At 47.3% G+C, this 17,674-nt stretch overlaps 1 protein-coding gene across 1 annotated transcript in view; it reads left to right on the top strand.

Annotated features, from left to right (window-relative positions):
• Positions 1-6,253: 6,253 nt before the first annotated feature.
• The window catches only part of LOC149348201 (uncharacterized), a 44,681-nt gene continuing 33,260 nt past the window's right edge, over positions 6,254-17,674 (top strand). The window contains exons 1-4 of the mRNA XM_089541702.1: positions 6,254-6,406; positions 9,868-10,050; positions 12,898-13,023; positions 13,191-13,335. Coding sequence (XP_089397828.1) covers positions 6,254-6,406; positions 9,868-10,050; positions 12,898-13,023; positions 13,191-13,335 — 607 coding nt within the window. The remainder of the gene's footprint in view (positions 6,407-9,867; positions 10,051-12,897; positions 13,024-13,190; positions 13,336-17,674) is intronic.

Raw genomic sequence — 17,674 nt, 5'->3', positions numbered from 1 at the left:
TTCCTTTTTTATTTTTCTCGTAAGAGATACAGACAAGTTCCTGCAACGCTTATACTGGGTTAGGTAGTATTCGTTTGATCTCAACTGCTTCCATTTGTGATACCATTTGTCCTTATCTTTTAATACGGCTAATATTTCAGTATTCATCCAAGGACACGTTGGCTGGCTGTAGTGTTCGGCAGAGAGCTCTGTTCAATGGCATTTTTAAGGATATCTAAAAAGTTTTTACACTCAGTATTGACATTTTCATCATATGCCGTAGTGAAGTCGGCTTGTTCTAATGTTTCACGTAGTGCTAAATAGTTTATCTTACTACGAATTTTACACTGCGTCAACTGCGCTTGTGGAGGCAGGTCTTTTTCTATTACAAGAAAAATAGGTGAATGGTCGGCTACCACCTCAGCGCAAGTGCCGGCCAGCACACCTGGGACAATATTACAGAGGGCGTGATCTATTAGAGTACTTGAAGTACTTGTTACGTGGGTAGGTTCTGTATTAAGGTTACGTAAGGCAAATGATTCGAGAAGGAAAGTGTAGCTGTTCTGTACTCCGTGTGTTAGATCTAAATTGAAATCGCCCATTATGACAATATTAGAGCGACGCCCATGAAAACATTGTTAGAATCATCTCAAACTTCTCAAGGAACTGCGTTATCGGTGTGTTTGGTGGCCGATAAACCGCACCAACCATCAAACCATCCTGAAGTTTTATGAACAGGGTTTCAATGCAGTCAAAACTAACAGACGCCACTCCCATTAGCTGGTAGGAGACACTATCTCTGACAAACATCCCTACCCCACCTCCCCTTGCTCGTGTATCCCGTGGCTGGGATAAAAATTTATAACCCGGGAAAGAGACTACTTCATCACGCGTGAGCCACGTTTCACTCACGGCTATTACGTCAAAACAGGATTCATACCTTGCCATATGTACAATCAAGTTATTTAGGTTACTTCGTATGCTGCGCACGTTACAATGCAAAATTGAAAAGCTTTTATCACGCATCAAATCGTCAACTTGTTGAAACGTAAAAGCCATGTCAAAAGAAACAGAAAAAATGTCATGCTAAGATCTAAACGACAGAAAAAAAATGGCTGAGGCTTAGCTTAGGTTAAGCCTAGTCAGATGCGAAGCATATTGTCGCCGAGTTGCATATCGAGCACGCCGCTTGGCTAGACGTTCTTCACGCTCTTCATCAGTCTCTGTAGCACGCCGCAACTTTTGCTTCTCATTCCAACGAGCAGCCCTGTCTCCAGGAGGCATCTCTATCCCGTGTACACCTAGCAGAGTTGTTGTTGTTGTTGTGACTGAGAGAAGGATGAAAAGGAAATTGCACGGGCCTGCTACTGGCTCTAGCCAAGCCACTACCGCTGCCAACGTGCAGATAGAGGAGAGGTAAGAGATCAGAGGAAAGAGAAAAAGGCACGAAAAGACGCGCGTCGCAGCAACAACTGCGTCCGCCGGAGCGGACGCTGCTGAAAAAATCAGATAAGCGGCCGAAGCCGCGCTCGCCGAAGCGAGATCAGATACTCTTGCTGCAGGCGCACCCCCTTGTATACCGCCGCTCCAGCATCACGTGTTCACTACAGCGCACCTAGCGGCAGAAGCAGGAAATACATTGGTCGCGACGCCTCGCGCGACGGCGCGAGCTGGATCCCCGTTTCTCCTATGTCGTTACGTCACGCATCACGTGGTCCTCCTTGGTCGCGACGCCTCGCGCGACGGCGCGAGCTGGGCCCCCGTTTCTCATCTGCTGTGACGTCACGCACCACGTGGTCATCCTTGGTCACGACGCCTCGCGCGACAGCGCGAGTTGGGCCCTCGTTTTTCATCTGCTGTGACGTCACGCATCACGTGGTATGACATGGAGGTCACGAAAGGTCAATGGTAACGACACCGCCGCGCTCGAGGAGCTGGGTTGGGCTATTTTAGTATGCTTCGCATAAAAAGAAAAGTCACACAACGCTGGCCAAGTCACCTTCACTTGTGATGTGCAGAACAGTGGAGTTGTCTGCCCTACGCATCAAAATTTTTCCTTGTGACAACCAAACAAACTTCCAGTTGTGGTCCTTTGCTGCTTTCTTTGCTTTAGATAGTAGTACTTTGTTTTCAACGCACAGGTGCTCATTAACAAACAAGGGTTCTTGTTCTTCAAAACCAAGCAGTCTCGTGTTCAGTTTGGTCTTTTTAGTAGCATTGAGCACTTTATCTCGGAAAGACGTTGTGACAAACTTGACCACCACGTTTGGCTTATCCTTATCTTTAGAGCGCACTCGATGCACTACATCAATGTCAGACTCGGCAAGCTCGACACCCAGGCAAGAAGCCACCTTCTGAACAGAGTTGACAAGGTCCCCATTCGGAGCAAGTGGAAGTCCCTTGATTTCAAGATTTATGTTCCTGGTGAACTGCTTTAGCTCTAACATCTCTTTTTTTTTGTCTCTTGCAGTTCATTTCTCAGAAGCTCATTTGTTTTCTGATAATGATCATTTTGTTTTTTGACTTCCGCAAGCTCCCGACGAAAACCTTCCACATCAGCCTTGAAGTTTTCAAACCCCTCATTCATGAAGTCAATTGACTCTTTAATGCCAGAGAGCTCAGCGCGAATTTCAGTGCTTGAGCCGCCCATTTTTTCGACTCTGCTTTTCATGTCGGATGCAAATACATCAAGTTTAGCTAGAAGTTCGGTAAGGATCTTTGCTACTTCCTTAATGCTCCCTGGAGGCTTATCCCCGAGAGCCCTGAAATCTTGTAGGGCATCCTTTGCACTGTCCATTTTCGCGCTGAGGAGCTCGGCGAAAGCACCCGACAAAGTTAGTCCTAGAGGCGACAAAGATTACACCACAACACACCTGGCAGCAGCAGCGACGGCAAGGTAACGATGCCGTTTACAATAAAGCATACGAACAAGCACCAACCTGAAAAATTGAAGACAATATCTTGATATGCTGTGTGCGTGTCCGCTGTTGCTGCCAGAATGTGAAGATACGTGTTTCGCACGGCTGCAGGTAAGCGATAGTCCAGGTGGCGCTCACTGTGGGTGCCAGACACGCCCACCTCGGTTATCCTCTGGCGATGACACGGGGCAGTACGTCGATGAAATGCTGAAAAATTGAAGACAATATCTTGATATGCTGTGTGCGTGTCCGCTGCTGCTGCCAGAATGTTATATAGGTCACGTGAGGTTATAGGTCACGTGAGGCATGAAAAAAACAGATATAATCGCTGCTTCATGATTTAAATTCACTACAGGTCTGAAGCCAGCCTTCCTCAAGAGCCGGAATGACAACGAATGTAGAAGCACCGATTATATTGCAGTTTTTCATGCCTCATTTGACCTATAAGCTTTCCTTGTCGTCGCGCTCATCATTCGGCGGTTGAGACCAAAACAGCACGAGAAGGAAATTCGATTGTAAATTATTTAGCGTTCGTAGGAGAATAGTGCGTGGTAATCCATGTATAATAATGTCTTGCGCATCATTACGAAGAACAAAACACACACCCAGAAGTTAGGTGTCTATACTCCTCTATCAATGCAGTGTGTAAATAGCATGGCCGAAAAAAATGCTGAAAGGAGGGGGGGAGCACTCAGAAAATTTGGGGGGATGTTCCGACACCGAACATCTCTTCCCCCCCCCCCGGCTACGCCCCTGCATGGCAGAAATGAAAATGTGAGCTCTGTAGCACAGTAAGGAACACGCTCTTCAGTACGCTTCGAAGTCGTTCGTTATTCCCCGGGGGAAGAGTTCTACATATCAGGAGATCACGTGACACTGCTCGCTCACACACGAGGCCTGCCTTACGGCGTGGTTTAGGTGTCCACCGAGATATTTTTTGGGAAAACCATTTTGGTTTTTCTTTCTCGCAATTTAATCTGATGAGGTTTTTTTTACATATGACATGTCTTGCATCTATTTTGATTTCACCACCGTTATTTTTAATGTGCTTTTATGCCTGTGTGTATGTCTGCGCGGTTCCGCTGCCTGTCGGGCTCTGCCACTCAAGCCCTGAGGCTTTGGCAGGCCGGATTTTTGTACTTTTTTTTAATATTTGGCGCAATAAAGTATGATGATTATTATTATTATTATTATTATTATATGTGAGACAGATACTGCGCCATTTCCTTTCCTAAAAAAAAAGGCCCACCACTCGCTGACATCTTTGGTAGAGGGCGTATGCCCGCGTCCTCGTTGGCCACACGACGCATTCCTTGCAAGGCCTATCTTGTCCGGCCGTCGATCGGTGAAGGATCCTGGCTTAGAGCGACAGCACTCCTTCGCCGTACCGGCTCCGGGTTTCTTGTGAAGTTCTAGCCGTTAATCCGCGCCAATTTCCGGTGTGGCAGTCGACAAGCTTGCAGAGGGTGATACGAAGAAAGCAGGTGTTCGACGGGCTGCTTCCCCGTGATTGCCATGCTGTCGCCTCGTGGGCCGCACGCAGTTCCAAGCTGCTACTGGGAGCGACCAATTCGTCGAATTTAGACTTAGCACTAATGATCGCACGAATCTCTCTCTGCGAAGCGTAAAGGGTCGTAACGCGGATCTGTCGCAGGTTTAGATGGCTGTATGCAGGGAAGACGCCAATCATGATGGCACCAAAGATCGAGAATGGATTTATAAAAAAAATGCAGCGCAAATATAACAAAGTTCAAAGCGGGAATCATCCTGCAGCGTCAGTGCGGCCGGAAGTTTCTCGTATTTGTTTTTAATAAAACGTGTGCGAAGTGCCTATACAGTTGTGAACGTCATGCTCACTTTCACTCCGGACATCAGCTTAGGTTGCGAATGGACCGTTCTCCAGTACATCCTGCGCATGCGCCAAATGTCCTCGTCCGCTATTTTTATCGACAGTTTGGTACAAAAATGGGGTAGGAGGTCGTTGCACGTGTTATTCCATGAACGCAGTTTCCTCGATCTGCGACGCAACAAACTTCGGGGCAATAAATTATGTGCAGCGCTACCATGTAGGCCCTCACTGACGCACGTGGGGTCCCCGCACGCACCTTGCTCAAGCGAAGAGACGCAGTTCACGTTGGCCAGCGCCTAGCTCATACTATGTGAAACTAGCATGCCCCTAACTACTGCCCGCAAAATATGCGCGCGCCACCATTGTAAAGTAGTTTGCGTAGAAAAGATGCCAGAGATTTTCAGCGAGCCGACCCGGCAAACTACGCCTGGTGGCAGCTACAGAGCGGTGCGCAGTAGAAAACGTCCATTCCGAACGGCGGTGTGGCTGGTCGCATGGAGTAGGGGGCCGGCATACCTTGCCCCGAAATTCCTGGTTTAGCTGACTCCAGAGAGAGAGAGAAAGAGGCAAATTTGCAGTCGTTTAAATGTAATGCGCTGAAGATGACCGATATGCATAGAAAGTAAGGTAATGGAGGCGATTCCAATATAAGGCAAACGCCGGTAGAGCACAATGGTACATTAGAGATGGTTGGCAGAGACGCCGGTGGTGGTGGTGGGGGCAAACTTTTATTTTTAGAAAGGGCGACTGGAGACCGGTCCTCACGGTCGGGGTCCTCAGTCCAGGACTCCGATAGCTTCTGCAGAGACGCCATTGTCCTGCAGTCGACGTTAGTGGGCCGACGGTGATAATGAAGACTCGGGACTTGGTGCGCCAGGACTATCCATATCGCAGCTTTTGCAGTCTTCCCTGCGGTGGATAGAGGCGGGTAGAAAGAGGGAGAAATTACTGCTGCTGCTCATTGTATAAACGTAATCCAGGGTTTGACGGAATGCCGTCTGGCGAGGTAGTTGCATGGCAGAAATCTTGGGTCACTGACCAAGTCAAAGACATTAATTGACATCTCGGAAACCGTACGGGTTCCTTGTTAACAATTAGGGAGCAAGAAACCCGTAGAGTTTCCGAGTCGTCAATTAATGTTTTTGACTTGGTCAGTGACCCACGATTCATTCTACTATGCATAAATGTGCTCCGTGCTATGCGAATCATTCAGAGTTATTGGGACAATGCAGGCAGTTCAGCAGTTCCCGTGAGGCACCACCTATGAAGGATATACCAATCGTGTAGAAGGTCCTTGTCTATTATAGGGTTCGTGGTATGGCTACGGGGAAGCAGCATCCGTTTTTCGTGAGCGGGTTGTTGTGTTCATTTTGGGAACCGCCGGAAATAGTAGTCACCGCTTCAGCGAAGAAGAGGACGACGTGGTGTCGGCTGCAGCGGGGTGTACACACCGCCTGTCGGGGGTGGCGTGGAGGGGACACAGCGGGCGTCCAGGTCCTCGGCCGCTATGGACAAAAAGGGCGGCGGCGGCGAGGCTCCAAAGCCGGCCGGTATCGACCCCGAGTACGCCGATTTCACGCAGTCATTGCAGAGTGCGTCGGCACGAAGCAGCTCGACTGCGGTCCTGGATGGCGGCGAGGAGGGAGGAGCCGGATTTCAAGTGAGCAGTGCAGGAACTGATCGATGAGCAAAGGTCTATCAATAGACTCACGCTTAGCAGCGACCCGTCCATCACGCGTCCGACATGTCCTATTTGACTGGCTCGATGGGCCTAAACGTTACGCTCAATCCCAGATTTAGCATAGCGGAGACGCATTAGCGCAGACGTATACACCGGTTTGGCCGGCTTTCGTAAAGCCAACAGCAGTCAAGGAAAGAAAAGCAGTCAAGGGAGCAGAAGTTTAGAATTGGTAGGGAGGCGTTGGAAGTGGTAATAGAGAACGTCTACTTAGTGAAGGTAGTGACGGCAGATCTACACCACGAAAACGAAATAACGAAAAATAAGAATGGGATGGCGCGCATTTCGCAGGCTCCCTCAGATGATAAATGACAGTTAACCGATACCCCTGAAGAGAAAATTACTTAACAGGTCTATCTTACCGTTACCTATGGGGCAGAAACGTGGAGGCTACCGAATAGGGTTCAGCTTTAACTGTGGGCATCCCAGCGAGCCATCGAAAAGAAAATGATAGGTGTGTTGTTAAAAGACAGGAAGAGGGCATTGTGGATGAGGGAACAAATGCGGGTTAATGACGTCCTAGACGAAATCAAGAGGAAAAAATGGGCTTGGGCAGGGCATGTATATAATTCGAAGGCAAGATAACCGCAGGTCCTTAAGGGTAACGTTCTGGATTACGAGAAGGCTCAGGCATAGCAGGGGGCGGCAGAAAGTGGGTGCATGAGATTAAAAAGTTTGGGGAGATAGGGTCACTGAGTTCTGTTCTGTGTAGGCGTCAGCAGTTTGGACGGAGGGCCGAGAAAATTTTTAAATGTGATTTTTCAGCGATAAATCCACCTTTTGCTAGCGGCAAAATATATATGTACCCAGAAATAGGCTTAGAATCGTTTTTACTGCGAGCAAAAGTTGGATGGAGCGGTCCTCCTTAGTGTCGCGTTAAGCCAAAGGACCTCACAACTAGTCGGTCTATGTACAGCACTATCAACTAACAGTCACAATTATTTTGGGTTACGGGGGGATGACAATGGTTTAAATTGCTGCATATTGCACCTGCACATTCTAAAAGACGGTGGCGAAGCATTTATTCTAAAATGGGTGCTATTAGCCTTCATCTCAAAGCCACCGTGATGGCTCGGAGGTTATGCATGGTGCTCGGCTGAGATGTGGGTTCAATCCCGACCGCGGCGGTCGCATTTCGATGAAGGCGAAATGCTAGAGGCTCATCATCTGTGCAATATCAGTGCACGTTAAAGACTCCCAGGAGGTCGAAATTATCCGGAGCCCTCCACTACGGCATCCCTCATAGCCCGAGTTGCTTTGGGACATTGAACCCTTTGCTTTGGGACGTTGCTTTGGGACATTGAAAAGTGATGAGAACAGGGCTTAAAAGAGGTTGTTGGTAGTGTACTACATTTAATATCTATAAAACATGTAGCTGGAACTGAAGCCTCCTTGTATGACAGTCGCGTGTTTTGGGAGGGAGAATTTTTCTCCGTGGAGCACATCCTTGCGGCGAACAGTATTAAAACTTTGTTCGTAAAACTGCGAAGAAGAAAAGTGCTTTCCACCACCTTCAAACTCGTGCTTTCACCCTTCTGGTCAACGAGCGAGCCGGCATACACTGGTGTGTGCAATGTCCGTCTCGAAAAGCTCTCAGGCCACAAGATTTGTTCCTTTGGCCATTCAGCAAAAACGCGGTAACTATCACACGGAAAAGCATACAAGTGTATGATAGGTTACAATTCAAGAACTTATCAGCTAATTCCCTTCATAGGACGCCCTCCAGCCAATGCTTTTGACGTGTTGTCGTGGTCGACCGTCTTGGATCTGCCACGGCAGCTGCCAGGTGAATACTAGCAGATGGAAGGCGGTTTTATTGCGACGTCACAATAGGCCAACGCCAGTGGTCGGATTATTTATTTATTTATTTATTTATTTATTTATTTATTTATTTATTCAATAAACTCCTAAAGGCCCTCAATCGAGGGTATTACATAGGGGGGAGCAATGACACACAACGCAATATAAGAATGAGCAAGCTCCAAGGTGCAGTACATAAATACAGAAAGCACACGTAGAAAACATACAAGAAACAAACAAAAACCTGTAGTATACATTGTAATTTACACGAAAAAAGAACAGATATTGTTCCAGAGGCATAACAACCGCAGGAACAAAATAAAATAATAAAACAGCTGAATGCAGCACGTGGTACAATCAATTAGTAAAGCTAAACAGACATTTGGGTTAGAAGGTCCTGAAACTTGTTAAGATCCCTTTCAGAAGCGATGTGTGATGGTAGATTATTCCAGTCGACTATGGCCTCCTTTGAGGGGAATAATGCCACTGCTTTCTTTAACAGAGTACACTGTGGGGCCAGTTGGTCATACATAATCTGAACGAACAAACGTAGCGTTGAAACAGGACACAGAAAGATGAGGACAGGAGCTGTAGGAAGCTAGACGACAATTGGACGCAGCACATGCAATAAGACTTCACTAGCGTTGTGTCTGGTGTAGTCGTCTCACTCATTATTTTCACGCACTAGCTACAGTCTCTCAACCCCAACTATAGCACCAAGTATACTACTTTACTCACTTCTTTGGTTGCTTGTATAGGAGGTTGGGTAGCATTCCCGGCATTTCAAGAGTTCTGGGGGCAGTGAGGAAAGCTCGGACTCTCCTGAGATCTGGGCACGCTATACCAACTGCATTCCAGGGCTCAGTAAAAAACCCGGTAGCCTGAAAGCTGTTGTTAACAACGGTACATTTGCAATTTGGAATGGACTACCGCCTTCCCAGCTAGTGGTAGCACCTGGTGAATGTATAGGATACGGGCGCCACAGATGCAAAAGCGTGCTTTCAGGCTTAGGATACTCTGACGAAGGTTGTTCGCATGGGCATTGCAAATACCGGTATTGTGAAAATGTGTCTATAAGGTGCGCGTGGTTCTAAAAGACATTATATGTAATCCTTGAGGTAAAGTGGCTGATTGGCGAGTTCCGACACGCATTGAATGTTTGCTTTGGTAAAGCAATACGCTTCCTAAACTTGGCAAATACTAGCTGTCCTCGTTAGCTTAGCGGGCATGATGTGACAGCCCCAAATAGTCTGGGTACTCTGGGTACGCGAGTTCGAACGCCGGACTGCGGTGACCTTTTCTGCTTTGGAGATTTAGGCAGCGGTGCCTAGCGCACTCACTTGCTATGTAATACGACTATTCAGCCAATCGGTACATCCTATGTGTCGCACTTACTTGAGCGCGTACTGAATTCGCTGTACCTGCGGTACGTAAGTTTGGCGCATCACTAGCTTCAAGACAGAGTACCGGATGTTCGTATGTCCGGGCTGGCCGTAGCTACTCAAGCAAAGTGCCGGAGAATCGTGGGTTGTACGTAAGGAAGGAAAATTAGGTAATGCGAGCCTCGCCTTATGGGGGAAAAGAGGTACAGCTTCTGCCGTGGAAAGTTGCAGGCGATGCTTAGCGAGGCTCTTAACGAGAGGTTGCTGGACCCGCTGCGCGACACCTACCGCCAGGGCACCGAGATGGTGCAGACCCACGTCATGGATCCCGTAAGCCAGGCGTACGCCCAGATAACCGCCGAGAATGCCGCCGGCCTCGTCCAGGTGAGCCTTCGAACAAATTTTCTTTGAAACCTAAAAAAATTCACAGGTGATCATACAATGTGATGCGGCATTTCTGCATCAGCATTATGACTGTATTTTAACTTTGGTTTTTAGATTCGTTTCAGCATTCGCCTTTTAATTCCGTATTTCTCATTTCGCGCTCCCGCTAGGGGCGCTATTGCTGCACGCCGGCACTTTTCCCCTTTCGCACCCCTTTGCTCGCTCCGATGCGAGCGCTATAGTTCCTCTCACTCCCGCTAGGAGCGTTATTGTAGCGCCCCTTTCTTCTTTTCCTCTCGCACTCATTCGCTCCGCCCACACAAACCTCCGGTTAGAAAGTTCACAACTGTGCCCATTTTCGGAAACGTGGACTACACTGTTGACGCAGTAAAACTGTACATGTGGAATATTAAACCGTTTACTATTCTCACCATGCAGCCGGAACTTAGAGACTAACAGAAAGTTGTAACTAGACGAAGGACCGTGCAGCGAGCTACAGTAAACAAAGCGAAAAATATAACGTCTAGAAACGAAACGAGAGCAGCGTTTATGAATTATGTCAAAGAACAAAATATAATTGATGATACCCTCCAGTTGAAACCACGTGGAAAAAGTTGAACAGGGCATGGTATGCAATGCGGAGGACATAACCAATCGGGTCATCATCATCATCAGCCTGACTACACCCAATGCAGGGCAAAGGCCTCTCCCATGTCTCTCCAATTAACCCTGTCCTTTGTCAGTTGCCGCCACTGTATCCCCGCAAACTTCTTAATCTCATCCGCCCACCTAACTTTCTGCCTTCCCCTGCTACGTTTGCCTTCTCTTGGAATCCCCTCCGTTACCCTTAATGACCAGTGGTTATCTTGCCTTCGCATTACATGCCCTGCCCAAGCCCATTTCTTCCTCTTGATTTCAACTAAGATGTCATTAACGCGCGTTTGTTCCCTCACCCACTCCGCCCTCTTCCGATCTCTCAACTTTACACCTATCATTTTCCTTTCCATAGCCGCTGCGTTGTTCTTAACTTAAGCTGACTTGTTCTTAACGTACCATTCGGGTACGTTAGGGTAACAGTGGAGACCAGGAGAAATAAAACATACCCGGGAGCGGCAAAGTCAAAAGGGGGATAGAATTAATAGGAGCTAGGTTAGCTGGGATAGGGTGGTCGCAGCTATAGCGCTGGACAGGGAAGTGTCAAAATTTCGCTGATGACGGTGATAATGAATTTTTATGGTGCAAGGGCAGCTTTGGCCAAAGATCGCAATGACACGAGGTATATTTTCTTTACACAAAAGGAGGTGGGCAGAGACACGTCAAAGACCCATTTTCAAGCAATCACCCCGGAGAAACCGATCACCGGGCAGGGGCGAGATTGTAACCGTTGTATCACCAGTGCGCACACAGGCTCACTGGGGATCGAACCCTTGCGCTCCCTGCTCTCGAGACGGATGTGTAAACTACTAGGTAACTGCTGTGGTACATGATGATGATGATGATGTTTACAGAAAGCTCAAGTGTTGTTTACCCCATTCTGAGAGTGCGCAAAGCCGCGAAACCAGCCTCGGACGTTGGAGCCGAAGTCTGCTCTGGTTAAGAAGTCCGTCAACACCGTGGCATTGCCTACAACCCTACAAGTTGCCATAAGTGGGCTGTTGAAGGTGTCCCTTTGAATCGGAATAGTTTAATCCCTAAAAATCTATTTACTGCATTCGAATCAGTGCGAAAGCACGGATTTGTGCTACGTAGAAGACGACGATGGGCCGGCGATGCCGCCGGACGGAACAGATGGAAGTTTATGAACGCGACGCTCTGCAATACACAGTGCGATAGTGTGGTGCAGTTTAACACGAGGCGTGTTCGGCTGCGGCGATAGCGCAGTGACTTCGTGTAGCGGCCTTTTAAGCTGATCTCTCTGCGCCGCCGTGGTTTCGACTCCGAGACTAGAATATTGATGTGATATCTTTTTGCTAGGCTCTGAACCTCCGGACATACATCGGCAAGAGTCGATTTTGCAATGCTCCGTACCTCCGGATCAGTTCTTTCTCATTAATGAAGCTGACGTAGTTACAAACAATATCGTGAGGAGCGGGTTTCCATAGTCAAATGACAGTATCTCTACAGTACACATGACCGTATTCAAGACATGCACGATTCGTCGCGGCGGTGATGAATCACGACAGTACGCATGAACGATTAGTGCATGACAGATTTCATCATTCCAAAGGGCTTCTCTCCAATAGATTAAATTCACGAGACAGAAGTTTAGGTTCGCGAGCGTGTTGCCACCCTTTTCGTAGGGCTGCTGCGTCCGACACACCTCCGCGGCCCTGCAAAGATCACGGCCACGCGCTCGAGTGTTCACTCTCTCTCTCTCTCTCTCTCTCTCTATATATATATATATATATATATATATATATATATATTGTATTTTCTTACTGAGTGCCTGTTCCTCGCACTCTCTTTTTTTTCTTTTTTTGTGTGTGTGTGGGTCGCACTGCCTCTAATAATTTTTTATGCGTATTTTTCTATGTGCTTTGTGTTTCCCACTTACCTGTTCTGTGCCCACCCCTATAAAAGGGGATGCATTAACAATGTAAAATCACTCCTGAAGAAGATCGGTCTTCCGATCGAAGCGTATACTTCGCTATATATTCTTGTAAGCAGTCAAGTACTTCATGCTTTCGCAACCCATATATATATATATATATATATATATATATATATATATATATATATATATATATATATATATATATATATATATATATATATATATATATATAAGTGGCCTACACTGCACCTCAAAGCTAAAGCTGTTGTATTCCTTTCTTTCTTGTTCAACAGACGCACTTTGTAGATCCGATGAACCAGGCGTACCAGGACATGTCGGCCAGGGCGACGGAGCTGGTGCAGACGAACGTCGTAGATCCGGTCAATCAAGCTTACACCGAAGCGCCCTTGTACTTTCAGGTACGTCTCTCTTCGTAAGAATGAGGCCATAAGAGCGGTAAAAAAAAAGGTTGAAGAAGAACATCAAAGATTACGCTGCAGCAACAGAAGGCTCTGTGCTAAGCGGAACCAGAAGTCCGCTCGTTTTCTTTCGCACGTCTTTGACTCGTGATCCTTTCTCCACACAGAGTGCTGTGGTTGACCCCCTCAAGGACGCGTACGCCCGGGCGGCCGACATGTACGAAGAAAACGTGGTCAAGCCTACCGTTCGCGCCACCGGCGACTTCACCAACTTCCTGAGTACCCATGGCCTCTGGCACGACGACGACAAGGGTGCAGGAGGAGCTGACAAGAGTTGAGTCGCAAACAATTGGGATATATTCGTTGTAAATATTGGCCTCGTTGGCTGCACTGTAGACAAAGGGTAGTGCAAGGATTTGCAAGTTTGCGTGATGGGAACCAGTGCAATTTTCTTTGAATAGCTTTCTCCCTGTTTGCAAACAACGTGATGTTACGCAGCGCAATCCGGTATGCAGAACTCCCAATCACGCGGCTCTGTGCACTTACAATGTCATAGTTATCCGGCGATAAGCCGACTGCCATGCGTTAAAGGCACTGCTGCTGTTTTCCTTCTCGCGATTGAAGCGCCCCTGCCACGCCTACTACGGCTAGGGTCTCTAAAAAAATGTTAGAGTATTACTGCATTCGTTTTCTCCGTGCCGCCGAGCACGGAAAGTGTATGGCTGCCGCAGTCCAGTGCCTTCAGAACAGGTGAAACGAGTCTTTACAAGTGTAGAGCGGCGCCTTTCAAGCCTCTGAGTTGTGCTCTAGGACCTGCATAACTACACAAGGTGCTGCTTAAACGAGGTTAAAACCTTCTGGTTTCCTGTTTCTTGCAAGTGTTAGTTGAAGATGTCGATTTGAGCTGTCCCGCTACTCAAGGTTTCAAATAATCTCCTAAAATAACGGCGTTGCGAAGGCAGTTACGCACGACATTACAAAGGTGATTCTTGCACTGGAAACAATGTTTCAGTGCTTTGTTTATCTGCATTTATGTGAATAAATAAATTGACTTCATCTCTGCGCTGTTAACCTCTACCTACTACTACTGCGATTACTGCTGCTGCTCACTTGGTCAATTTCGGCAACACCGAACACCGTCCGAACGAGCGCTGAGGAACTAAGACAAGCTCTGCTTCCTTAGCCCATCCTTCGTGATGTCCTCACGATGTTTATCGCTTTGCAGTTTGGTTCATAAGCCAGCGCCAGCTAGCTAGCCTTTAAATTTTTGTAGAACGCTTATGAGTTCAGCCTCTGAGTGCAGCTAGCAAGTACGGAGAAGTAGTGGTAGCAGTAGCTGTAACTCTGTGTGCATGGCTTAAAAGGTTTAGTTATCCTAGTGTGTTTGTATTGTAACCTTCATAACTGTTTCTTTCCTTCCTTTGATAATAGACCCGCCAAAGCCTCCGCCACCTAAGGGTCAAAAAGGTGGTGAGTGAAATTTTTTATTTGATTTAAAGATTTACGCAGTTTCACGTCTCAAAGCGCAACCATGCTCAACGCCAAGAATATGGTTACCCACTTGTCTAGACCCATTTGTCTCCTGATGGAAGCGTTATTATGCGTTTTAAACACGCTCTCTTTACTTACAAAATTGCTTATAACTTTTTACACTTGGGACTCAGAATTGATTAGGTAATAAATATATTTCTCATATACACTTTTGTTTACGGGGCATGGCATACTTCCTTTCCAGATCCACCAGCTGCCGAGAAGAAATCAAAAGGAAACGGTGAGCGTCTCCAGCATTTTAAATTAACAGATTTTCTCTCATTTTGTCTCTCCATTTCCCACCTTCACATCAGGGTCTCCCAATGGTCTGTTATGTTCAGCGCTGCGAATACAGGCTGTAGCTAATAACCTATAGCCACGTGCTTTCCGTTGAAGGCTTAACAGGTTAAATGTTTCCACGTGTACTGTATTTCCTTACAGAACTTACTCGTAGTTCTTAGTTCGCGGATTTATAACCTGCTAATGTTTACTGGATTGCTGATTTTTGGTATATATCAGCACACATATATGGTACATATATGGTTGTTTTACGGCGTGCATAGAAGGAGCCACAAGGGAGGTGGTGATTGGTCCTATAGTATAAATATGATGCTTTGTCAAAGGGGTTTTTCTAGTTTTTTTTCTTTTTCAAGTTGTACTGTTGATCTGGTTTGTGGTAATACATCAGTACAAAACGCAGACGAAAGAAAGAACAACGTGTCTTCGTTCTCTCTCGTTTTATCCCCCACAGCGCAGTTTACATCACGAGGCTTTTTCATCATTTCCCAGCTCCACTCATTGAGCTAAACGCAATACTTTAATGGCCTGAAGCGGGCTATGCGTGTGTAGTTAATTCCTCCGGGAGAAACGTTCTGTATGGGATCATGGCGGCATGTGAAATTTTCTGACGCGGAAACAGCTGTTTTGAAAGCAGTGCAATGCTAGGTCATGCAGGTTTGCCTGGAACAAAGCGCACACGTACAATTTGGTCCAAAATGTAACCATACGCGCTTTGAACCTTCTTATGTTCAACTCCATGATTACGGTTCCGGAAGCTAAAAAAATGCATTCTGTGCTGGCACCTAATGGCTCTTACCAGGAGTTTCCCCAGGAATTGGGGCGTGTCCAAATTTCCAGGGGGCGGGGTGTTCAAGTTTTCTATTTGTAGAGCTGACAAATTCCCCGTCGGGTGTAACCTTCAGAAAAACAAAAGGTGTGTACGGAAATCACTGGCTTCTACTTCCGGCCTACGCTGACACGTACTCTCTTCGCCTAGAGTAAGTGTAGGCATGAAATCTTTTGCAACACCGGGGGGGGGGGGGGGGGGGGGGGGGGGCATTGCCGGGCTTGTCATAGACTGTGCTAGCCTTACTGTGAATTGGACTGGGCCAGGTCATTATGCAAGTTTAGGGCGGCGTTCACCCGGCTTTCTCCTTCAGCCTTAGAGACGCGTTCGGCCGCCTTGGCGATGTTCTCGCCTCCGGATGCAGCCACATTAATTGCCGTTACCGATAACTTGAGTGCTTCTCTGTTCCGGCGAAAAAACCGCGTAGTGTTCCAGATCTAGCGGAGACTTGTTGGCACTCGAATCATTCAGGCCAATCAAACGGCTGCAGCACAACTGCCGCGTAGCATATGGACGCGCAGGATTTATAATAATGGTTTATGCTCTTCTCCGTTTGGTTAGTGGAGAGTTATAACACAGCGTATGCCATCTACTGTCACCACTTACCGCGGTCCCCCAGTGCGCACGCGCAGATGTCACCTGACACCTCCGGGCTATCGCGCATGCGCAGTGTCGGCTCGTGGTCAGCGGTGACGGTATGCGTTGTGCTGTAAGTCTGTAGTGTTGTGGGCGACGTCACCCGTGCTTCACGCAACGACTACCTGCATCTTTATAGCGGCTGCATTTGTTCTCAGTTCTCTCATTTATTCTCTACCGGATGGTGTGGTCCATGTGGCGCCACCTGTTATCAAAACGCCCGCATATAGTGTTATTTATTTGCCAGTACTCATTCACTGATTCGTCCCTTCGCGGCTGACATCGGCGCTGCTTTAGGGCAGCTGGCCGGCAACTGGTGCCTTAAAGGCGTTCTACGCATGCGCAATGATGGCGCTCAGTACATATAGTAACGGTGGAGGTGCGCTCTGTGCTAAGTCTAATTGTGAGTGGCGGCGCAGTATATGCTGCGAATCCCAGATTACAAGCACTGCGTATGCCATCGTGGCAATAATTCAGTTTTCAAAGAGCCACGGCGATGGATTTAACCTGGCTCTGAGCGTTCGAGAAGTTGTTCTCGTCTGTGACCATGTTGCCGACAAAAAATTCGCATCTTATTTTGCATTGGCTACGGCGTCAGCTTCAGCGCGGGTTTCGTCTCGTCGAATTATCCAAATTATCCGCGATTTCGGGACGATATTTGTCTAAGACTGCCGAGAGTAGGACGGAAAAGCACTTCGTGCTTAAAGGGCAACTGAAGCGGTTTTAGAATTCGATGAGTTTAAGGTTGCCGAATGTACAAAATGTGCAGGTAGAGCCTGTGTCTCTATCGTTTGAAATGGTGGCGTAATTGCCGAATAAAGTCGTCGTCGGCGTTCAGCTTCTCTGAAGTGCACAGCGACGAGCAGAGGTCCCGATGATGACGTCACGTATGACGGCACTACGTTTCCAGTGAAGAAACGGTTATTCCATGGAACAAAACCGACACCATCGAAGGTGAAGCTCACGATGCATTGTTTGGCGCCATCTTACGACGCACAGCAGCATGAAGGCGTAGACAGCGAACATCTGAAATTTCGGCAACAATGAATTCACTGCTGAGTTTCCTTGCACTCCTCCAACGTAGTGAGGACAAGCGTAAATATCGTCGCAGTTTTAATCGACGATTATGTCACCATTTTAAATAGTAGTTCAAAAAGACTTTGCATGCCTTATCTACAAGGATCATAGATTCGAATTCTTGAATAACCTCCAATTCTCAAAAAGCCGTTTCAGCTTCCCTTTAATGTAATTTCCCACTTGTCTTCTGTCGAACTTTTGAATGTGAACCTGCACGCACGGGGACCTTGTTTGTTGAATTTAGTTGCAGCTTTTATGTGAAATCATCGGAATGTACAAGGG

This window comes from Amblyomma mixtum, chromosome 4 (assembly GCF_055824585.1).
Source record: "Amblyomma mixtum isolate Tamu chromosome 4, ASM5582458v1, whole genome shotgun sequence".
Lineage (NCBI taxonomy): Eukaryota > Metazoa > Arthropoda > Arachnida > Ixodida > Ixodidae > Amblyomma > Amblyomma mixtum.
The sequence above is the reverse complement of the archived record's forward strand: the minus strand, read 5'-3'. Positions and strand labels throughout refer to the sequence as shown.